A 25593-nucleotide genomic window follows, 5' to 3' on the forward strand; every position below is an offset into this window, starting at 1 on the left:
TATATATATATATATATATATATATATATATATATATATATATATATATATATATATATATATATATGTATATATATATATATATATATATATATATATATATATGTATATGTTTAAATGGTGTTCCATATATATATATATATATATATATATATATATATATATATATATATATATATATATATATATATATATATATATATATATATATATATATATATATATATATATATATATATATATATATATATATATATATATATATATATATATATATATCCAGGGTGTCCCAAAAATATGTCATCACATTTTGGTTTCTCATAACTCATTGAATTTTAAATTTATTTTCAGATCAAATTGACCCGAATAATAGCAGAAGTACGACTCGGTTTTGAATCAAGAAAATTTATCATAAAGTGCAACTGGAAGCACGAAAACATCATGGAAGTGCAAAGACAATTTAGGAGACATTTTTACAAAGATGCACCAACGCGACGCACCATTGTTCGCATCCGAGATAAGTTTGAAACAGATGGAGCTGTGCATGATGTCCATAAGGAGCGTTCAGGAAGACCACGGTCATCAACCACCCCCGCAAAGGAAAATCAATTGCTGGAAACCCTCCACTGATCCCTCCATAAATCTGCACGACAAGTGGCTCGTGAGACAGGAATCCCAAAATCAAGCATCCACCGCATTTTGAAGCGAATTAATTGGAAAAGTTACATTCCAAGATTAATCCACACTCTGAATGAAGACGATCCTGACCGGAGAGCTAAATTTTGTGAGTGGTACCTGGCCAAATGCGAAGAAGATGCAGCATTTCCATCCAAAATCGTTTGGAGCGATTCGGCCAGCTCCAAGTTGAATGGCTCAATTAACTGACACAATTGCAACTACTGCGCTCCTGAAAATCTGCATGTTACTATGGAACACCATTTAAACTTACCAGGGGTTACTGTGTGGTGTGGGATATCAGCATTGGGCATCCTAGGGCCATTCTTTTTTGACCAAACTGACACTGGGGATGTTTACTTAAACTTGCTGCAGGAATCCGTCGGACCACGTGTCGAAGAGATATTTGGTGATGAAGAGATTTACTTTCAGCAAGATGGAGCACCTCCCCCTACCACCATGATGTAAGGGCCTATCTGAAAGGAAATTTTCTGAACAGATGGATTGGGCGAAGAGGTCGTGTTGAATTCCCTGCGCGTTCCCCAGACCTCACTCCAATGGACTTCTTTTTATGGGGATATCTCAAAGATAAGGTTTACGGCTCAAAACCAGCAAAAGTCGATGAGCTGAAAGAGGAAATTGAAAGGCAATGTCTTGCTGTTCCAAATGAAATGATTCGTTACACTGTTGAACCCATTGGTCCGCGTTATCAGCTGTGTTTGGAACGTGATAGTCGTCAGTTTGAACATTTGTAAACATGCATTTATCCATTAATCTTATTTCTAAGTCAAAAAACAATGTGTTTATTATCATTTAAAGAGTGAGTACATTTTTTTTGGGACACCCTGTATGTATGTGTATGTGTACATATATATATATATATATATATATATATATATATATATATATATATATATATATATATATATATATATATATATATATATATATATATATATATATATATATATATATATATATATATATATATATATATATATATATATATATATATATATATATATATATATATATATATACTATATACTATATACTATATATACATACATATATGTATGGATGTATGTATGTATTGTTACGAATTTGCGCCCGCCGGCGTGCAAGCGACCGCGTTCTCTAATAGCAGCCGCGTCGCCCACCGGACAGACAATTCAGTCGTGACCCTCCTGGAACTATTGCCAGAAAGCAGTTACGGGTGGGGGTTTAACCTCACCACAGCCTAGTCCACATTCTACCCGCGCGAAATAGGGTCACTCGCTGAATATCGAAATACCTAAGTACTCGCGAGGGTAACCTACCGAGGGGCCGTACCTCGACGCAGGTCGGCTTGGGACACGAACCGCTTAAGCGGTTCGTTCCAGTCTGCAGCAATAACAGAGCGGATATTATCGCCGACCTCAACGGATCCGATTCTCCTTACCGGGTGTTGAAAACCCAACTAATTATTCCGCGATGCAAGATGGCATTTTCAATGGGGAATAGAGGACGCAACGTACGGGATACATTTCACAAGCAAGGACATTTATTATTTACACACATAACACATCACAAGCAAGGCAGTCATGCAATGTACAGGCAAGAAAAAAAAGCAATACCACCGACTACGAGCAATAATTTACATGCACAGTCACTTAGGCAGGTCTACTTCACAGGACACGGCGCCACCAACATTCGTTCAAAAGCAAGAAATGGCCACCCCCAAAGACGAGGGTGGCAGACAGGGTCCGCGGATCTTTACAACGCGGGACCTGGAGGACAGAACGGGTCCCGTGAGACCGTGGCAGGTTACCTGCCCCCCTCGGTGGTCGGCGAGTCGCAACGTCCCGCTCCCACGACCGTCAGCGTCGTCGCGCCTGGTTACGGGCCTCCCACGTGGCCTGCAAGCTCTCTCCGGTGCTCCTCGTCCGGACAGGCAGGTCCACCACACAGCAGGCACTGCTGCGCCTTCCGTCAGCGTCTCCCACCGACAGGCCGCTCACAGGACCACGAGCGCAGGAACCAAACGAGGACGAAGAATAACTGGACCACCGTGAGACAGGGTCGAGCATGAACCAAGAAGAGGGAGTGAGCCTCGCGTGCGGTCCGCCCTTAATAGCGCGGGGCTCCGCCCATCGCTCCGCCCCGTTCTCGGCTCCACCTTCCTTCGAGAAGCTTCTCGAAAATTGGCATTTCTCAACTCCGACCGCCTCCTCGCATCCACCAATCGCGAGCGAGTCGCCTCGACCTTCTCGTCACACCAGCCTCAGAGAAAAAAGGCGCTAAAACCCGCGCGTCATCGCAGTTCTTTCCTTGGCGCATTTGTTTGATGTTCTCGGACGGTTTTCGACGTGGAAGGGGTGGTAGCTTGCTCTGTCGGTCCAAAATAACGATAGAGAAAGAAAAACACTATCTCAAAGGGTCGCAGCCCAGTGAACACGAAGAAAACCCTCTATACAACGTGGGGAAACCTATCTGAACACTCACTTACCGGGATTACTGATCTAAGGAACCTTTATGGTGTTCTGCGAATTTCCACAGCCGTAACAGTATATTCCCAAAATACAGCCAAAATGGTACAGGATGGCGCAAAAATTTTAGTGCCACCTTACTCCCTATTCTCCTGCAGTGTACAGTATGAAGTTCCGTTCAAATCGGGCAAAAAAAAAAATTATTAAAAAATCAATTCCCGATTCAGTGAAGTACTCTTCGGGAGAATTTGATCAATGCAAACAACATCAGCATTGTCATTCGCTGGAGCTATCTTTTTTTAAAATGATTTATTAATAAATCTCAAGCATTTAGTATAGATAAAGAACGAGTTATTTTTCAGCATAAAATAAACATCGCCATTTTGATCTAATACTTCCATGTTCATTTATAAATAAAATTGTGTTTAGAAGATTACGCACAAGAATTTCTTCGACTTTCTTTTCTCCGTTTTTTTTTTTTTCACATTGACGCGCAATATCAAGTTTCGTTCAAATCGGGCAACGAAAAAAAATTATTAAAAAATCAATTCCCGATTCCGTGAAGTACTCTTCGGGAGAATTTGAACAATGCAAACAACATCAGCATTGTCATTCGCTGGAGCTATCTTTTTTTAAAATGATTTATTAATAAATCTCAAGTATTTAGTATAGATAAAGAACGAGTTATTTTTCAGCATAAAATAAACATCGCCATTTTGATCTAATACTTCCATGTTCATTTATAAATAAAATTGTGTTTAGAAGATTACGCACAAGAATTTCTTCGACTTTCTTTTCTCCGTTTTTTTTTTTCACGTTGACGTGCAATATCAAGTTTCGTTCAAATCGGGCAACGAAAAAAATTATTAAAAAATCAATTCCCGATTCAGTGAAGTACTCTTCGGGAGAATTTGAACAATGCAAACAACATCAGCAGTGTCGTTTGCTGGAGCTATCTTTTTATTTTTTTTGAAATGATTTTTTTTATCAACCGCTGTGACAATGGGTTCACAGGTCATCTAGTATATATATATATATATATATATATATATATATATATATATATATATATATATATATATATATATGTATATGTATATATGTATATGTATATATGTATATATGTATATATGTATATATGTATATATGTATATATGTATATATGTATATATGTATATATGGCGCCACGAGGAGGAGTGATGTAAGGGCCACATCGGGCATTTTGGAGTTAATGCCAGATAGCACTATTTTAACCCTTCCCCTATCATCCGAGCCTATCATTATATCATTAAATAATGTCGCTTACCTCACTCCTCCTTGCCAGTACTCGTGTATATATATATATATATATATATGTATATACAGTATGTCTATATATATATATAAAAATATATATGTATATATATATATATATGTATATACAGTATGTCTATATATATATATAAAAATATATATGTATATACAGTATGTGCATATATATATATATATATATATATATATATATATACATGTATACATGTATATATACATGTATATATACATATACATGTATATACATAGTCTGGTGTTGGCGCAGTGGTTAGGGCAGCGGCTTGGGATCCAAAAGGTCCTGAGTTCAAGCCCCGTTGGGCCACTGAATTAATACACCAGGGGATTGACTCAGCCTGTCATCCTTCCGAGGTCGGCGAAATGAGTACCAGTGTACTGGGATGGTGTATACCCCGGTTAAAATAGGTGTACTATATCCCTGTGTCGTAAGAGGCGACCAGGGTTGCGTCAGGAAGGGCATCCGGCATAAAACATGTGCCAAATTACTCTGCGGAGCATACGTATGATCCGCTGTGGCGACCCTTAAAGGGAGCAGCCACAAGAAGAAGAAGAAGATATATATGTACATATACTATGTCTATATGTGTATATATATATGTACATATACTATGTCTATATGTGTATATATATATATAGACATAGCATATGTATATATGTAACAAACCAATGATGATCAAAGTCATCATTTAAATTTAATTCGTACCTCGTGGTTGAAATGGTGAGTATCAGCCACGGATTATGTCTCACACAGTGAGTGGTGCAATTGGACGGATAAATCGAAATGTGCAGAACATGATGCAGGACTTTACATTCATTGGAGATTGGGGGAGCACTCATCACACTCCACACTTTTAGATTTATCTGCCTGATTGCACCACGTGCTTTCTGGTTGATTGGTTTGCATTAGCAGGAAGAATCATCTGGGTGGCAGACAGCAGATTTTGCGGTCTTACCATGTGAAACATAATCTGCGGCTGATGCTCACCATTACAGCCAGGAGATACGATTGATTTTTATATAATTACTAGTTCGGTATGTTTACACACTGTAAACAATAACAAACAGTGCTTCCCCGTTGTCTTGGGTTGTTCACCTGCATTTATTTTTTCATTTATTTTTTTCATTTATTTATTTTCATTATTTTATATTTTTATTTATATATATATTTTCATTTACAAATGCTTTCCCACGATTTTGTGATTTTTTTTCCTGGTGTATTGGCTTTGGTGTCCGTCGGCACGAAAAATCACCGTGCTTCTCCATTGTCTCGGACCGCTCACCTGCATTAATTTTTTTCACATTTATTTTTATTTATTTATATTTTCATTTATGGACACTTTCCAATGGTTCTGTGATTTTTCTCTGTGTATTGGCTTCGATGTTCATCGGCACACAATTTAAGCTTTCTACGCCACCCAGAAGGTACCGATCTTTAATATCAGTTAGTGAGTCAGTCAGTGGTTATAAAGTGCTTTATATATTAGATATGCAAGAGGTAAGGTTTTTTTTTAATTTGCCAGTTATTTCCTCATTGATGTTTAGAGCAGCTGTCTTGTCGGGATCACAATTAACACTGTCAGGATCACTCATCTGGTATAGTTCCTCATACTCCCCTCCACTCATTTATATTTTCACCTATTACATGTCCTTTCATTTCGTATAACCCTTCACCACCTCCACCACATTTAAACCATTTGTTCATGTGCTTTGACGATAAAGGCTTCGAGGGTCGAATAAGGTTCTGGGGTATGATGTCAAATGTCCGAAAGTTGGCACATGCTTAGGTGCAAGAAGCCAGGTGATATGGCCGGCAGGGTAACCAGTACCAATGAACAACCAGAACAACCAGGGTTACATCACACACTAGAGCCTTTAAAAACACTGGCTGTGATATCTTGTCCCTCTTTCTTTGGTCTCTCTTCTTTGGGACACTCTCTGCATCTCTTTGCTTTCTCTCTACCCCCCCTCCCCACCTCCCTCTCTCTCTCTCTCTCTCTCTCTCTCTCTCTCTCTCTCTCTCTCTCTCTCTCTCTCCCCCCCCCATGTCTCAATCTCTCTCTCTCTCTCTCTCTCTCTCTCTCTCTCTCTCTCTCTCTCTCAGTGACAATTCTTATTCCTCGACCAGCTCACCTCCTCCTCTCTTTACTGGGCAGGCATATTCTCCTTTAACATGTTCCGCACACCCATGGTCTTGTCCTGTTCTTTGGGATCCATGTTCATGTTTTACGTAATCAAACCCAGAGCAACTTCCTTCACAGATGCGTGCGTATAGTAGCAGGATCTTGCTCTTCAGGCTGCAACTAATCCATGGCCCTGAGAGCTAAAGTGAGGCCAAACCACAGTCCCCACCACCTCCCTGCCTCTTCTTTTCTCTTTCCTCTCTTATGTCTTGTTCCTCTCCTGTGTGCACGTGTGTCAATAAGTCATAGATAAAGTAGCCCAGGCAAAAATGCTACAGCTAGAACTGTAGTATATGAGAGTAGAACTCTCATATAGTAGAGTTGGTAACAGGTCCTACTGCAGTAGTCTGCAGAGAATTACCACAGGAAAGGAATGCTGTTTTTGCCTGAAAACGGAAATCGAATTAGTAACGGTAATGCAGAGCGTGATTTAGCGCACATGAGCCAAGTTCACTTCCTCACTCAAGGCCATTCTGTAGTTTAGAGATTAACTCTGCCATTAGCAGATCTGAAGAATAATTTGCAGCACGCAGTCGTTTTGATTAATGTCAGTGAGAGTGTGCAACAATGATTGGATTCGCATCTTATTAAGTGAAATGGTTTTGACATATCAAGTGGTAAACTGATAAAAAGTTTTACCACTAAGGTTTGTCAAAATGTCTCAACACAACTGCAAAATGTTGCAATGTTCAAAAGCTTTCTACAATCTTTACCTGGAATTATTTAAACAGATCAAAAAAAAATAAATCTGTGTACATACAAACTTGCCCATGATTTGACCAGGATTGTGCGTGCCAAATGAAATTCACCTCCGTGCCATCATTGACACCTGTAACCTAGATTACCGATGCCATTGTAAGAGGCAGAGCATTCTACATCGCTTGTCTCAAAGGCATGGCTTTAAAGATCAGCCTAAATTATTTCCTGTTAAAACAATGAAAGAGCATTGCCTTGATAGCTGCAAATGCCACAAGTAAATGGGCTGCTTGAATTATCATGCCCTCTCGATCAGAATGTAACACCAATTAAATATTGCCTACATTAGTGAACGAGCCAGTTGCTTGAGCAAGGAAAATGCTCCCAGATTTTCATTGAAGGTTCTCGTGTTTTTGATCCGATATCAATTGAACTTTAAAGCAAGTCCATGATATTAGTTGTGATTTCAGGTTTGAAAAAGTGCAATCCTCATACGGTTTGAAAAATTCAGAATTATGAGATTTGATCATTGTCATTCATGGTTTTGTTTTTCTATTGACATTGATGTTAATATTTCTGCAGCAGAAGGGAGCTGTTCGAACTTTTAAAATGATGAATAAACATCTTTAATCATCAGTGATTACTCTTGGGAAACTATCGGTACACTAAGTTAATATAAGCTATATCCATTTCTTTAAAAAGCTTTAAGTTTTGGAGGGTGGGAGACACCTTTCCCCTGCACGCCTTTGCCAACCTGATATGGTTTTACCAAGCCTGTCAAGCTTGACATACTGATGGATCTTCTTGAATAAATTAATCCTGGATTCACCTTTGGAATGTCACTATGTTTTGTACTTCTGGCTTGCAAGAGCTGGATGAACACCAGAAGCTGTTGTTTTTGTTATGTTAACATACATGCCTCTTATTACATTTCTGAGAGGAGGGTGAGGGTGTTGTTTCAGGTAATTGGGGCAGAGTTTCACAAGATTGTTAAGGTGGATCTGTCACAGCTCTATTTTGTCTTGTGTTATGTTGGACATTTGAAAGGTCATCTTCGGGGAAGCTAGTTGGGATCTGCTGAAATTAAAGGGAAGCTTGCCTCTTTCTGGGAGAAGTGATGTCGCGAGCATTCTGAAAAAGTGAAAGGAAATGATGTCGAGAAGAGTTCAAATGGGAAGTAGTGACAGGGTGGCATATTCTGGTGAGAGAGACAGAAGGGGAGAGACAAAGGTATTTTGGTGAGAAAAGGCAACAATTTGAACCGGGTTGTATCACGGAAATGTGTGGTGATCGTTTCCCACCTTGCTTGACCTGGAAATTGGGAATTTAGCCTGCTCAGCAATTGTGCATGCATTGAGCTGCGTGTTCAGAGAACCACCCAGACTGCGGGAGTGCGACCTTGGTATAGGGATTGGAGCTCTGATCCATCACAACGCTGCCAAACTAGCATCACAATCCATCAGGAGGTTTGCCACACTTCATACATCAACCCTGCACAATGACCTTGGACCTTTTGTGGGCTGTGTTTGCACATGCTCAGAAATCACAGGGCCAGATTAACATCAAAGTCCTGGACAATGAGGGCAGATACCTACCATGCACTTTGCACCTTCTTTGTGTTGATTGAAGGAAAGGGATAAGAATTTTAATATAAAGGGGTAGTAAAGGTTAAGGGAATTTGCCATTTTGGCTTTGATTGACATTTAGTGAATTTTCGCTGGGGCTGAGTACCTGTAACGCATTGTGTGACTTCATTAGGCGATTATTGGATGACTGTGCCATTACCTCGACACAAATTTTATGATTTCTAACGACGTTGTTTCATTTCTTCTTTTTTTTAGTCAAAGCAAAATAAACTAGAGAGTTCATAGAACACCTTACCCCATGCAGTCTTGAGAAAAAGAATACGGGGATGGTCTTTTCAAGTCTTGCTTTGCGTTTCCGAGCACGATTTGTATTCGTTTTGTTCGTGAAGTTTGAATAACAGGCACGATGGTAACCATATACTGGGTGCCACAATATTTGTCTGAATGCCGAATCTCACAGTTACTTTGCCCTCAGGGCAGGAGATGGCATAAATATTTTGTCCAAGTACTGCTAAATGGAAGGTTTTTGAAAGTGCCAAGAAGGCGATTTGTGTTCTCCAGAGTTCAAGTATATAATTAAATGGAAATAAAATAAAGCTTTTAAAGGCTGAAGAAATTATTTTTTCCAGAAGTTTACTGTTGATGAGGCACAGTCTTTTACACCACATTAACACATTAAATTAGTTCTTCATGCCTCTTGTTTGTGTCCTTTATGACGTCCCTAAAAACAGTAATTTTCCTGTTTTTAATGATTTTTCAATCTTTATTTGACTGTCAGACAGACAAAAACAATTACCTTTCTCCGCTATGCGATGCAAGCTAGGGACGAGATTCCGTACAATTTGCCAAATTTAGAGCCAAATTACTGCTAAACTACAGGTTCATGTTCTGATTCATGTTCCGATTTGTGTTCTTCAGTGTTAAAAAAATAAGATTCAATTGAAACTAAGGAGTTCCTTGATCATAGACTGACGTCTATAGACAGACAGACAGACAAAGTGAACCACTTGCTTAACACCACTTTCCGCTTCGCACGTACAGGGTAAAAATTGGTGCCACTGCTTAGATCTGCGTGTTTTGACTCCATTGGATGAAGGCATATGAACTGAGTTGGGAAATCCAAAGTGGAAGTACCATTTGATGGCGCCTGCATTCAGATACATAAATTCAGCTCGACCAATCTGTCTGCCTATATAGCATGACCCATACACAGGGAAATGATCGACTTCCCAAGTAAGTTGACTCAGACCTCCAAAGTTGATATTTGAGAATACTTTCAAGCAAATATAAAATGTAATTATCAATACTTATTTGGAGTGATGCATCAAATTCTGTTGAGACCAGAACAAATGTCATCGTCAATGGTGGACCAGACATGGTGGAATAAACAAGCAACAAAGGAAAATTTGCTGGGTTAGATGGACTGATTAATGGGAAATTTCTACATATGTATAAGGATGGAAAACAAAAAGAGAACCCCCCCCCAAAAAAAACCCCTTATCTAATAAGTCTTGAGTATTTTAGTCTTTTAAGCATTCTGCCTTTATATTGTAATTGCAAAGTTGAACTTTTTACCATTACAGAAAATATTTTTCACATGTTGGTAAATTTCAGGCAGCATAGCAAAATGAAATTTCAACGAAAATGCACTCGATGTACAGATATGCTAATGCATGTCATTGTGTTTCTCTTCTAAGAAGTCATGGTTGTTTTGTGATTTGAGGTTCCCAAGGATGGGGAGATGATGCCTAAATTCTGGTGTATATTAATATTTGCGTCGCTTTGTTGGGACCATTTTATAAAACTATCACTTGTGTCTAAAAAAAAAGACTGTCTTGTAATAAAGGCAGTAATTGCCAGTAAAAAAAAAAATTATCACCGAAAATATATAATGTCATTTCATCATGTACATGTGTGGGTAAAAATTTGTCGATTTCAGCATGAAAAAAGCCGATGGCCACAGTGTGTCCTGAACTAAATTTCATTTTGTTTCTTTCCTTGTGATGTTAAAGTTAAACTCCTCAGACAAATTCATAATATGAAATTCTGTGCCAAATTTGGTGATTATAACTACCCTCATTGTCTAGTTAGTCTGCCGACAAGTCGACAAACAAACAAACAAACAAACAAACTAGAAATCACTCATTGAGCGACACTTGGTGAAACAGAATGAACATTTCATTATGTACATGTAGAATGGCACTCGGTGGGGGCACATACCTCCGCCAGGCTGAACAGTGTACGTTTTGTGATAGGCCCCATAATCCTACTGATCCCACTGAAAGGCTGGATCTGAAACCGGACCTGAAACAAAATCAAATTGGTTTGTTTTGTTCTAATCACCGAACCAACTCATCCACGTAGTTTTGTCATAACTTGTCCGCAACTTTTTGAGATATAATGGTAATACACTATATATATATATATATATATATATATATATATATATATATATATATATATATATATATATATATATATATATATATATATATATATATATATATATATATGGTTTATGGCCCCATCTTCAATGGGGAACTTTCACTTTAAAAAAAATTAAAAATTCTCGTATCCGGATCTGGATTCGGATCTTCATTAAAATCAAATTGATTCGTCATTGTCACAAACCTAACCTGTCCACGACGTTTTGTACGAATTCATCCACAACGTTTTGAGATGCCATGAAATGTCGTTTTTAGCCACATTTCTCAATGGTGAAGAATCACTTAAAGAAAAATATAAAATTCACGTATCCAGATCCAGATTCGGATATTCACCAAAATTGAATTGTTTCGTGTTTGTCACACACCTAACCCGTCCATCAAGTTTCGTCCAAATTCGTCTTTAACTCTTTGAGATATCATGCAATGTGGTTTTTAGCCCCATCCCTCAATGATGAAGAATCACATGAAAAATTCTCGGATCCGGATCCGGACCCGGATTCATATAATCACCAAAGTCAAACCAATTGGTCCTTGTCACACACCTATGATGTCCACCAAGTTTCATCCGAATCCATCTCCAACTTTTTGGTATATTGTGCTCTGTATAGTTTTTGGCTCTTTCTCTACTCTTAATGGTGAAGAATGACTTCATTAAAAAATGTAATATAAAGAATCTGGATCCGGATCGTGACAAAAAATGCAAGTTACTGTCCTTGGTCAGTCGGCTACATACACAAAAAAATTCAGAACGATTGCTTCAAAACTGGACAAAAATCATGTGACATACAGACTAACATACTTGGCAAAATTATTTTGCCAAGTAACAAAGACAGACAGGATCATTGCATTACTCACACGTTCTGCCTACGGCCATGATGTAAGTAACCTTCATTTTTTTCCTATCCTCTTCCTTTGTTTACCATCATGTTCACCAGCCATTTACTTGGTGTTTGCTTGACCTTTTGCTATTTCACTACTTGATTAATTTCATTATTTCTCAAACTTCTGGAGATTTTCAGGAGGAATAGCATGGGGAGGTGCAATTGTTGTGATGCTATTAGATTCCATAAAACTGGTGTGAACTATCTTCCACAGGCCTGCTGTTTGCGGTCCATCCTATACACACAGAAGCAGTGGCTGGGGTCGTGGGTCGAGCTGATGTGGGAGCTGGCCTCTTCTTTCTGCTTTCACTTTTGTCATATGTCCGATACTGCCAATCTCGTGATGGTGGTTTGGCCATGGATGAGGCGGACTGTGGACAAGGCAGAGGCAAGCGCTGGGCTTGGCTCTCTGGAAGTTTGGTGTGTGCTGCTGCAAGCATGCTCTGGAAGGAGCAGGGAGTGACAGTCCTCATGGTCGCAGCTGTTTATGACATCTTTGTACATTCTGGCCTAACAATAGCTGACCTGCTGCTGTTGTTGTGCAAGGCAAGATGGAGTTGCATACTATCCATGTCAAAATTTCAAAATAGTGTGAGAAGAGCAAGATGGGTGAAGGGAAGAGGTAGCTTGGGGTCAGAATTTGAATAGATATTACTCAGAGAATGAATAGATGCTTCAAATGACAGATTTGATTTTACCTAAATGTTTGGCCATTTTCTCTTCCTTCAAATCTATTAATTCATTCTTCTTCTTGTACTCTTTTTTCATGCTATCCTTATCCTTACTTTTCTTGATTTTAAGAGAAGAGGCACACGACTTTCACTGATTACTGAAAGCTGACATACTTTTCAGTTAACTTTTTCGAATCTCAATATTAGTGCTGCACCAAAGCCTTTAAAGAACAAATATAACCTTGGATAATAATGTAAATATTTCACTGGGAACTTGTTAAAATCAAGCAGATCGACTGAGCTCCAGATGTGACCTAATTCTGGCTTTCCTCTCGTATTGCATGGGACTCAGTGAATTGTACAGCTGGTTAGCATGTATGGTCGAGTAAATCACTGTGTACAAGGCCTGGTTTGCCTGAAGCAATTGACTTTGCGGCTGGATGGGCAGTTGAGCCCATTATAACCTACTCCAGGCTATTTTTGTTGGTCTAGTTTTGCGGAAGAAGTACTGGTTAATAAATTCACTCAAGTGTTTGGCAATGGTCGTGTAATACGGCTAATTTAAACACAAAGACCGGCAGTTAAGAGTTTTGTGACATGGGATGTTTGAGATGGCAATGCAGAAACGTTTATATGAATGAATCCCATAAGGATTGTACTGTATATATGGATAGCCATGTATCCTTTTAAAAAAAAAATTGTTTCAGTGAGAGGACCATGGACAAAGAATGGATGTGTCAATTTACCTTTGTAAAGATAAGGAAGATAAAATTTATCCGAACTCACCCATGAAAGCAAACAAACTAAGTGAATGCAATGTTTATAAGCATTCACATGAATTCGTTTGAAAAATACACATCAATAACAATATGAACTTGTTTATAGATGTATACTCACATTGCATGAAGTTATTTGTGCCTGCAAGGTTTTGTTATGAATCGTTGCATGGCTTAAATAAACATCACACATCCATATGGCACTCCGCCTTGAGTTGTCACGTCCAGAAAGCAGCAGACAGGCAATGTGTCAGCCTGCTGCGCAAAGGTTTAAGTTGTTAGTCCACTGCATTTCAAATTTCACCTGAGATGAAATCGAACTCTCAGATGCTTCACTAACTATTTTCGAGCATTTTGAGAAATTAGCAATTCTTTTTGTCTTGTTTTTTTTTTCTTTTGGTAGGAATTAAAGATATATTTTGTGGTATACGTGATTTATGTCATTTTTCTCACCTGGGCCAGTAAATTATTTTGAATTCCTTTTATATTTTATTTTGACAAATCACATGCAGAATTTATATTCCCAGCATTCCTTGATAGATGGTTGTGAGGTTTATTAATACCACTGATGGAAAAACAAAAGAGCCATACTTTTGCGGAAGTTTTTGTGTTAATGACTTTTCCCATCTGCCATTGTTTCCCCCTAGCCCAGTTATGGTGGACTGCGAGAAGGGCTGGCTTTTCTCTCCATTTGCTCTGCAGTTCTTGTCAGCTTCCGCTTAAAGTGGATGGGCAGTGTGCCACCCAGCTTCTCTGCATCTGACAATCCAGGAGCAGATGCCCCAGAACTCTTAACACGCACACTCACCTTCAATTACCTTCCTGCAGCCAACCTTGGTTTGCTGTTGTGGCCTGGTCCTCTAAGCTTTGATTGGTCGATGGATGCCATCCCATTGTTGCGCTCACCTACAGATCTACGCAACGCTTGCACGCTGGTCCTTTATGGATGCCTAGGCCTCTTTGCACACCATGTTCTTTTAGGCCTGAAGGTGAGTTTTAACTCTATATTTCTTCAAAACAAAAAAATACCTTTGTAACTCTGGTGAAACTGACAGTCAACCTTCCAAACATCAAATGTCAAGAGATAAAGTTAATATTTGTCCAGTGTTGGAAATGTTTACCTTAATGCTGCTTGACTGGTAGATTGATTTAATGGGTTTATGCAGTGACATCACTGCCTGAACTGGAACAAAAAACAAAAATTTGATTGTTAGCGTTGGTGTCAGGGTGAGGGTCATCATTACATTTCACAATGTATCAGCGAAATGACTTTGAAGAAAAGTGTCTCAATATTACATATATTATTATATAATATATATACATATGTATATATCTATATATGTATATATATATATATATATATGTATATATATATATAATATATATACATATGTATATATCTATATATGTATATATATATATATATATATGTATATGCAAATATGAGGCGCCGCGAGGAGGAGTGATGTAAGGACCACATCGGCCATTTTGGAGTTAATGCCATATAGCACTATTTTAACCCTTCCCCTATCATCCGAGCCTATCATCATCATATCATTAATAAATGTCGCTTACCTCACTCCTCCTCGTCGGGCCTTATGTATATATATATATATATATATATATATATATATATATATATATATATATATATATATATATATATATATATATATGTGTGTGTGTGTGTGTGTGTGTGTGTGTGTGTGTGTGTGTCTCTATATGTATATATGTATATTAGGGTGGTCCAAAAACAGCAAAAAATAAAAATAAAAACTCAGATGTTGTCTCCACAAGTCTTAAATTATTCCACTATGATTCAATAACGTGCATAAAAAATTTAAGTTGATCAGAGATGATTTAGAGGTCGCTCCATATGACGACTTTTAGTTTCATGAGTTGGTTAAATTAGGGTATGGTCAGGTACGATTATGGGTACTTCTGGATGTCCGAGGTGGAAATGGAGTGCATTTTCGAACTCTATGGGGTCGATTTACTCTAAGAAATGACTGCACCGACATTGAATTCACTACCATTTCAAAAATATGACTGAAAACAAGATTTATCATGATTGGAGTTGAGTAACTCATCCTACTCATTTCGATATTTTCGAATCTATAATTAATTTGTTGTCCGTCTAAACATTTCTTCGAGTAAATCTACCCCACTGAGTTCGAAAATGCAGTCCATTTTCACGTAGGAAGTTCAGAAGTGTACGGATTCGCATCTCACCATACCCTAATTTTTCAATCAATGGAATTACAAACTATTAGAATATTTCGTCTCATTTACCAAATACCACTATCATCTCCGCTTCTATTGCTGTCTACACTCCCGCCTGAACGTATTTCTAGCCGGCCCAACATCCAGTGTTTTAGATTCAATGATTCACGAAAAATATGTTATTTATTAAGTTATTATTATATTAAATTAGGGTGAGGTGAGATGTGAATCCGTACACTTCTGAACTGCCGAGGTGAAAATGGACTGCATTTTCGAACTCAGTGGGCTCGATTTACTCTAAGAAATGTTTAGACGGACAACAAATTAATTATGGATTAGAAAATATTGAAATGAGTAGGATTAGTTACTCAACTCCAGTAATGATAAATCTTGTTTTAGGTCATATTTTCGAAATTTGAGTGAATTCAAGGTCGGTGCAGTCAATTCTTAGAGTAAATCGACCCGATAGAGTTCGAAAATGCACTCAATTTCCACCTCGGTCATCCAGAAGTACCCGTAATCGTACCTGACCATACCCTTATTTATTCAAGTCATGAGACAAAAAGTCGTCATATGGAGCGACCTCGAAATCACCTCCGATGAAGCTAAAAACAATTTATGCGCGTTAATGCATCATATTAGAATAATTTTAAGCTTGTGGAGCAACATTTTATTTTTTTCGACTTTTTTGGACCACCCGAATGTATATGTATGTATGTATGTATATATATATATATATATATATATATATATATATATATATATATATATATATGTACAAATGTGCATATATATATAAATATACACAAATGTATATATATATATATATATATATATATATATATATATATATATATATATATATATATATATATATATATATATATATATATATATATATATATATATATTATTTCGGTTGAGGAAATTCGCAAACCACCATTCAGGTCCCGTAGGTGAGATATCTCTGTAAGTACATGTGTAGTTAGCCCCAAACCCGTTGTTTTGAGGGAATAAATGTGATTCATTCAGGCTGCGACCCTTTAAGATAGCCGTTTTTCTGTTCTATCTTTATTTTGAACCAACCACGTCTCAACCGCCATCACACAACAACCACCAACCGCAACGCCGCTTCACAACAACAACGCCAACAGCCACGACCTTTACCTTCACAACTCGCTCCCGCAAACATCGCATCACCACCATTCCAAGCGTCACCGTGGCCATGGACCAGCACTTTCAACCCTCCACCACCTTCGCCTCTCCTTCTGCGGCCATTCCCGCACCACTTGTGAACGCCGAGCGTCAGGCTGTCCTGGCCTCGTGCGGGACGCGCGCCGAGCCGCGGGTGCAAAAAGCGGCCTTTCCGAGGAGAAGTCGGATCAGGAATGATACACGCCCACTTCTGATCCGTCCAATCAGCAAGCGCGGGGCGATTTGGCCCCGCCTCCAGGCGTGTCGGAGTAGAATCGATATATGCAAATTCGAGGATCAGGGGAGATTCACGCCCCTTTTTCTCCGTCCAATGGGCGAGCGTGGCTCCACCCCCGAGCTCGTTCTGATCCAGAAATTTGCATATGGGATCTCCTACGTCACTATAAAGCTCCGAGCGCGGGGCGAATTTAGTCAGTTTTGGGCTCGGGCGAGTTGGAGAAGTGTGGCAGCGGCAGAGTTTTTCGGTCAAGGGAGTTGGAGAAGAGTCAAGGCGAGTTGGAGAAGTGTGGCAGCGGCAGAGTGTGGCAGCAGCAGTCAAGTCGGGTCTGGAGGAGAGTCAGTCTGTCAGAAGTCGGAGTCTGTCGGGGTTCGGAGTCTGTCGGGGAGCTGCAGAGAGGGGAAGCCGGGAGCACGGTCGAGGTCGCAGTGGAGTCGCTCGTGGCGGGACCCAAGCAAGCCAGCTATCCTCTTTCCCCAGAGCATCAACAATTCCCCCCTTTTTCACCCCCCGCGCTGAGATAGTGCGAAAAGGGGGCCCCATTCCCACCCCACTCCAAGCAGTGCCAATGAAACCCGCGAAGGAGCGCAGAGTCGGGGCACCGTGGCCACATTTGCGGCTCATCACAAGACGGGTAGGCTCCACCCGGTGCCGCGGCCCGCAGGCCCGTCTGTCCCCTTGTCGTTGAGGGTGGCCCTTTTCTTTTGCTTTTGAGTATATGTGTTGTCGGCGCCGTCTGTAAAGTAAAACTGTGTAAGTGTTGCCGTGTGCTCGCGTAGTCGGTAGTAGATCTGCATTGTTGTGTTTCTTTTGTAACATCTGCTTTTGGTGCATAATTGTTGTAATTGTATATGTGTGCTTTCCGTATGCTGCTGAATAAATGTGCCTCATGTTGAACTGTTTTTCCCTTTTCGCTTCGTCTTTTCTTTAATTGAATCTCCATCTTGCTTCACGTAAAGGGTTAGCAGTGGGCTCAATACGCCGGATAATTAATCGGAACCGTCGAGGCCGACGTTAACACCGCTCAGTTATCCCGATAGTACGGAACGGGTCGCTTAAAGTGGCCCGTGTCCGGAGTCGACCTGCGGCGAGGTGCGATTGCCCGGTCTATCCTCCGTGTGGGTACTTAGGTAGGTCAAATTTGGCGAACAACCCTATCCCACGCGGGGTCCGATTGGCACGATCGTGGTGAGGCCAAAAGGCCCACCCGTGACTAGTTCCCGGCGTTAGTCCGAGAGGGTCACGACAGAATTGTCCGTCCGGTGGGCGATGTGCCGCGATTCAAGTTATGTGGCCGTTCGCACACCGGCGGGCGCGAATTCGCAACACTGGTGTCAGGTCGTGGGACACAAACCCATCCCCCTCCTCGCGGCACTGGTGTCGGAGAGCGGGAAAACGGGCTCTCCTGTCTCCAGCTAAATTCACGGGAATCGGTCCAGGGGTGAGAGGAGCGACTCCTGATTCCCTCCAAATTACGAGCGATTTAAATTAACCTTTTATGAGAAATAAGATGGCGTCTCAAGGCGAGCGGGAGCCGAGGGTATTAGAAATTGATTAAGAATGTGTAGAATCCATGGTCCAGGATGAAATCCCCGAGCAGGAAATGCTTATGGTAAAGGACGAACTTCCCCAACTGAACCCAGAGCCCGAAATAGGTGTGGCGGCGGCCGCGGTGTATGACACCTCCTTCCCCCTTTCCGCCAAAACCCCCCAATCCTTGCCGAATCGGCTCAGCTGAGTGCGCCCGACATGGCCCGGCTATGCGCCATGCTGGTAGGAATCAGTGGGGACATGAACGAAATGAAAAGAAAAATGGATACAAACACAAACGAAATAAAAAGCATGAACGAAAAGATGGATACAAACACAAACGAAATGAAAACGAATATGGAAACAAACGCACTCAAAATGAAGGAAGAAATGAAAGAACTGCGGGGTGAGACGCAGAACATGGGCCGAAGCCTGCAGGCGGGCATGAAGGCAGTAACCGGGGAGATCAAAATGGCGACGCCACGTGTGGGAGTGAACGAGCTGGGAGGGAGTGCAACGGCTGTCCGGCCTGCGATGAAGACGGGCGAGGTCATGACGAGCGACGTCGTAATTAATGGGGAGACTGAAACATGCAAAACAGAGACGACAAAAGAAATAGAGGTATTGCCAGAGACGCGAGAGATAGACCAGGTCGAGAGTGAATTAAAAACGGAGGAAACAGAGACGAAGGTCCAGGGAGAAACAAATTAACGCGAGAGAACGGCAGGAATAAAATGTGTTGAAACGCAGGAGGTCGTCATGGAGGAAATGATAATAGAGACAACGGCAGAATTAATCATGGAGACGAAAAAGAGGAAACAGCAGAGAATAATAGACACGAGGGGACAACAGAAACTAATAAATGTACAGAGACATGGGAGATGGGAACGATAGAGTGAAGACTACGATGAAGACGGGGTTAGAGACGCACACACACACACGGAGGTAGTGGAGGACGATGAGGGTGAGCTCGCGGAGCGTGTAGGGACCCAGTGTGAGCAGCGGGATAGCCTCCTCCAGGAACGAGGGGAGGGAGTATGCCCCCTTGAGGCGAGTCACGACCAGGTGGGTTCGGTCGTGCTTTGCGAGGTTGAGGGGAGGAGTGTTGCGAACAGGTGCACGGAAAGCTTGGGGGGTATAGAGGCCCCGGAGACCCATGTGGGGACGCGAATCCCCAGTGTGGTTGAAATGAAAGCGAGAGAAGAACCTTCAGAGTGTAGGCTTTATTCCATTTGATTGAAGCCGCTTCTACGGGCACATCAGGGAATACAGGTGCAGCAAGGAGTACATAAGCAGTAATGTATACATGTGCAGCTAATCACCGCAAAATAAATCAGTATAAGCACGGAGTCCGATATACTCTCAATTCTCACCATTCAACGAGCACCAAGTGAACCGCCGCCGTAAATGACAATGCCCCTGGGAAAATCACCCCGTCCGCACGGAATCTTGGCTTTATCCATTCCGTGCTCGAGCCGTGCGACATGTGATCACACGTCACGACCTTCAATTCACCACATTCTCCCCGTCTTTAAAATATAACTAGAGGCCCAACTAACGCACCATGATTACTTCAGCACTATAGGAGTATACATTTCAAGCAACGCGAACTATTTAAACTACAGAAGCATACATGCCAAGCAGTGAGGATTATTTTGAGTTGTAGGAGCATGGTAATGAGCATCGATATATGATGTAATGAGCATATAGGAGCATGAGCATCGAGGATGCCGGTAATCCCCTTTACAGATCGAGTCGGCGAGGGGGTATTATCCGTCGACCTCTCCGGGAGTAAATGGCGGTTTCACTTGAGGGAGGCTTCCGATCCTCTTGGTGAGCCTCGACTCGTGCCGGAGGTGACAACTCGATCACTCTCGGGTGGAACGCGGCAGCTCCGTCGCCACCGTTCCCGGGTGGAGTTCCTGGGGGGGGGGGGAACACCTGGGGAGGGGATGTCAGAGGGAGGAGTGCCAGATGGTGGTGTACCTGCGGGAGGAGTACCTGAGGGAGCCAAATGGCGAACCGACACAGTGGTCTCCCTGCCATCCGGGAGTCTGACATGAGCATACTCTGGATTAGCATCGATGAGTTCGACCCCCTCCACCATGGGTTCATACTTGCTTTGTCGTACCGGGCGTTTCATGAACACTGTTCTGGGATGGGTTCGCCAGTTGGGCACCGATTGGCCGTCAACATAACGTCGCTGGTGAGTAAACATTCGTTCGTGAGGAGTTGCATTGGTGGACGTACAGAGCAAAGAGCGTATGGAATTCAGAGCGTCGAGAAGGGTAACCTCCCTCCACTCGGGGCCCAGTCCTCTTGATTTCACCGCCAGAGTTACGGCTTTCCAAATGATTCCGTTATACCATTCCACCTGCCCATTACCCTGTGGGTTGTAACCCGTCGTTCGACTAGTTGCTATGCCGTGCTCTAATAGGAACTGTTTTAGCCCGGCCGACATGAAACACGGCCCTCTGTCTGAATGTATGTACGAAGGTTTCCCAAACATAGCGAAGAGGTCAGAGAGACATCTCACGACAGTGCCCGAGGTCATATCCGAGCACGGAAATGCGAAAGGGAACCTTGAATATTCATCAACAACAGTGAATATGTATCTGTTGTCTGTCTCGGTCGGCAGGGGCCCTTTGAAGTCAATGTTTAGTCTCTCGAAGGGAGAAGTGGCCTTGATCAATCTGCCAGAAGCCGCGCCATAGAATCTGGGTTTTAGTTCAGCACATACAGGGCATGAAGCATTCATTTGTTTAATATCTTCGATAGAATAGGGAAGGTTTTGTCTGCGCACGAAATGTGCCATTCTGGTTACCCTGGGTGGCAAAGAGACACATGTAGGTCTTGCAAAGCCTGACTGATTGTCGCCGAACAGTAGACCCGAGAGAAGGTGTCTGCAGCAGGGTTTTCCCTCCTGGGCCGGTAAACAATGTCGTAACTATAGCAGGCTAGGTCTATCCGCCATCTCATAATTTTTTCATTCTTAATTTTCCCGTTATTTTTCCCATCAAACATGAATGCAACGGATCGCTGGTCCGTGACGAGCGTGAAATGGTTTCCCAGTAAATAGTGTCTCCATTTACGTAGGGCTTCGACAATAGCGTACGCTTCCTTCTCTATTGCTGAGTGTCTCTGCCCGCTTCCTGAGAGAATTCTCGAGAAGAACGCGACGGGTCGCCCAGACTGATTAAGCGTCGCAGCTATCGCGTGATCAGAAGCATCTGTTTCCACCACGAAGGAAACCGAGCTATCGATCGATAATACCACGGAATTACTGATGTCATCTTTGAGGCTGTGGAAAGCTTTTACAACAGCGGCATCTGGTGGGAAGTTTTTGCAATGCACTAGGGGATGTATTTTCTCGGAGTATTGGGAAATCCATCTTGCGTAGTAAGCGAACATGCCGATCACCCGGCGCATTGTCTGCAGGTCCTGAGGTGGGGGTAGCTCACGAAGTGGGCGCAATCGTTCAGGATCAGGCTTAATCGTGCCGTCGGCTATTGTGTAGCCGAGAAGGTCAATTGACCTTGCCGAGAATACGCATTTCTCGTAGTTGAGGGTCAGATTATATTTTCTAGCAATGCTCAAGAATCTGTCCAGATTCATATCATGTTCCCCCTGATCCTTACCGCACACTGTGACATTGTCCACGTAAACAAAAGTGTCTTTGAGGTTTTCATCTGAGATGATGTCGTCCATAACTCGTTGGAAGCAAGCTACTCCATTAGTGACACCGAACGGAATCCTCCTTAATTAGTAGAGGCGTCTACCTGCCTGGAATGCGGTGTAAGGTTTGTCTTCCTCTCGGATGGGAATTTGATGATAGGCGCTTCGCAAATCGATGGTGCTGAATATCTTATAATTGGCCACGCGTTCGACCATCTCGTCTATGCGCGGCAAAGGGTAGGCATCGAGTTGGGTGAAACGATTGACCGTTTGGGAGTAATCGACAACCATTCGTTTCTTATGGTTCTAATTGGCGGTGACCAACACCTGTGCGCGCCATGGCGAATCGCTCGGTTCTATAATTCCTTCTTCCAGTAATCGCTTGGTCTCTGAAGCGATGAAGTTCATATCAGCAGTGGTATATCGCCGCGATTTGATCGCTATCGGTTTACAGACTGGCGACAAGTTAGCAAACAGCTGGGGGGACGTTACCTCTGCGGTGGTCAAAGCATTTAAAATTAGACGAGGTTTGCTTCCTCCAAAGGGTATTTAGACGCTCGTGTGCTGCTTGAGGACATTATGACCCAGAATTACGTCTGCGCATAAATCACGAAGCACCAATACCCTTACATCCCGATGCGTGTACCCTTTTACGTCCAATTCAACATTGCAGTACCCTCGTACGCGGGACTGTAGTGATGTGGCGGCCATGCATACCGTATTGTCTGTCGGGTGGATCTTCCATTTCCTTCCCTTCACTAGCGAGCTGTTGACGAAACTTTCAGAGCTACCGGTATCAATCAGAGCCTCAGCCATATGCCCGTTAATTCGTACGTTGATGATAGCCTTGGATAGATTCCCCGGTGAGGCTGCAGTTAGTTTCTTTTGTTTAGTAGAGAGCCGCAGAAGTGGGTTTATTTCTCCTTAGAGTAGATTTACATACCCTGGCATAATGCCCTTTCTTGTCACAATTCATGCATGTGGCATCTCTGGCGGAGCATTTGTGGCGGGGTGTCTTTTGTACCCACAAAAGAAGCATTTACCAACCGAAGTAGTTGCTGAGGAGTTTGTCGAGGTCTGGGTATCCGACTCCTCGGGTTTTTCTCCATCCTCTGTGTCAGGGGTGCCCTGTGGGGTTCCTTGAGTTTCCACCGTAGCGGCGTTCATTAGCAGCATCGGTGTCCCAAATGACTCAGATTGCTGCTGAGCCGTATCCATCGCTCGAGCCTGGTCGACTACCTTTTCAAGAGTGGGTTGCGCTTTCTCCAGTAAGCGTTGCCGTATGTGGGCTGACCTGAGCCCTTGGATGAATGCCTCTCGGGTCGCTTCATCTCGGTGTTCCTCGGCGGTTATGGCCCGGAAGCTGCCGTCTTTTCCCAGCTGTCTCAGAGCTTGCAGGAACTGATCGATGGTCTCCCCGGCTGCTTGCTTGCGTGTGTTGAGAAGATGTCGTATGTACACCTCGTTCTTGCGCTTCACGTAGAGCGCCTGAAGCACGTCGATCGCTGCATCATAGGTGTCACATTCCGAGAAGAGCCTGTATACACTGGGCGAGACATGATTCACAAGGGCGGCCAATTTGTCGGCTCCCTCTTCGATGATGGTCAGATAGTGTGAGAAGGAACGGAACCAATGCGACCATTTCATTTCCGAGTCAGTCGCGTTTGGGTCTGCGTCAAACCTCTCTGGTTTGTAGATCTTGTCCATCGTTGGTTGAGAGAGCCGAGAAAACCAAATGGAATAAATTGAAATGAAAGCGAGAGAAGAACCTTCAGAGTGTAGGCTTTATTCCATTTGATTGAAGCCGCTTCTTCAGGCACATCAGGGAATACAGGTGCAGCAAGGAGTACATAAGCAGTAATGTATACATGTGCAGCTAATCACCGCAAAATAAATCAGTATAAGCACGGAGTCCGATATACTCTCAATTCTCACCATTCAACGAGCACCAAGTGAACCGCCACCGTAAATGACAATGCCCCTGGGAAAATCACCCCGTCCGCGCGGAATCTTGGCTTTATCCATTCCGTGCTCGAGCCGTGCGACATGTGATCACACGTCACGACCTTCAATTCACCACAGTGGTTGTCCCGGTTTGTTTGGTGCAAGGTGTGAGTGCGTCCCTGTGTGTGGAAGCGACCCCGTGTGTGAGTGGTGTGGTGTTAAGTGTGCCGAAGGGCGTGCTCCCCAGCACGCCGTGTGTGGATGAGACACCGCGGGTGAGTGCCCCCGCGTGTGTGAGTGGTATGGTGTGTGCAAGGGAGGTGGCATGCGTGAGTGAAAGGGTCCGTGTGAGGGAGACAGCTTGTGCAAGGTCGCTGTGTGTGAGGGAGATGTCGGTGGGCATGCGGGAGCACGCAGCCGCGTCTCCCGGTGTGAATGTAATGGAGTGGAGTGTGAGCGTCGTAACACGCAGGTGTGCGTGGGTTGAATGGTGACAGACACTGCGACAGAGGGACAAAAGCCGAGTAGCGGCTGTAGCTGTTTCGGGGACCGCGCGGGGTTCACCCAGCAGCGAGCGCGAGGTCAGTGCTGTGCAACCCACGAGGCCCCCACGTGCTCACTTGCGGGAGTGAAGTCCCGGTCCGGAAACGCACGCGGTGGATTTGCCGATCCCGCGGACGGACAAAGTTTAGGCAGGATTTCGTATTTGGACCGGACGGGTTCTCCATGCGGGCGTGTGTGTTAAGCTCCAACGGGCAAAGCACATGTGTTCACGTGGGGAGCCCCTCGAGACGTGGGGCTTGTGTTTTTTTTATGCGCACGGTGACGTCATGGCTGCACGTGGGGTTGGAATCCGGCAGGAGGGGTATCCCTGCCGGATGGTACCGTCCAAGGAGGGACGAGGTACACGTGCAGCTGCATGACGTCACGGGCAGTTGCAAAGGCGCGAGCTGTGAGTTGCCACGCTGGTGCTGCGCATGTGGAAAAAAAAAAAGCAAGCCTCGCTTTCGGGTGAACAGGATTTCTGGGCAAGGGATGGATGATCCCCTTGGCCTGGGCACAGGATGGCACTAGCTAGGG

At 42.8% G+C, this 25593-nt stretch overlaps 1 protein-coding gene across 1 annotated transcript in view; it reads left to right on the top strand.

The window, feature by feature from the left end:
• TMTC2 (transmembrane O-mannosyltransferase targeting cadherins 2) overlaps window positions 1-25593 on the top strand; it is a 237622-nt gene that overhangs the window by 110513 nt on the left and 101516 nt on the right. Inside the window, exons 3-4 of the mRNA XM_085884190.1 lie at window positions 12477-12808; window positions 14357-14698. Coding sequence (XP_085740316.1) covers window positions 12477-12808; window positions 14357-14698 — 674 coding nt within the window. The remainder of the gene's footprint in view (window positions 1-12476; window positions 12809-14356; window positions 14699-25593) is intronic.

Source organism: Eptatretus burgeri, chromosome 6 (assembly GCF_056783735.1).
Source record: "Eptatretus burgeri isolate ZD-2024b chromosome 6, Ebu_testis_v1, whole genome shotgun sequence".
Classification (NCBI taxonomy): Eukaryota; Metazoa; Chordata; class Myxini; order Myxiniformes; family Myxinidae; genus Eptatretus; species Eptatretus burgeri.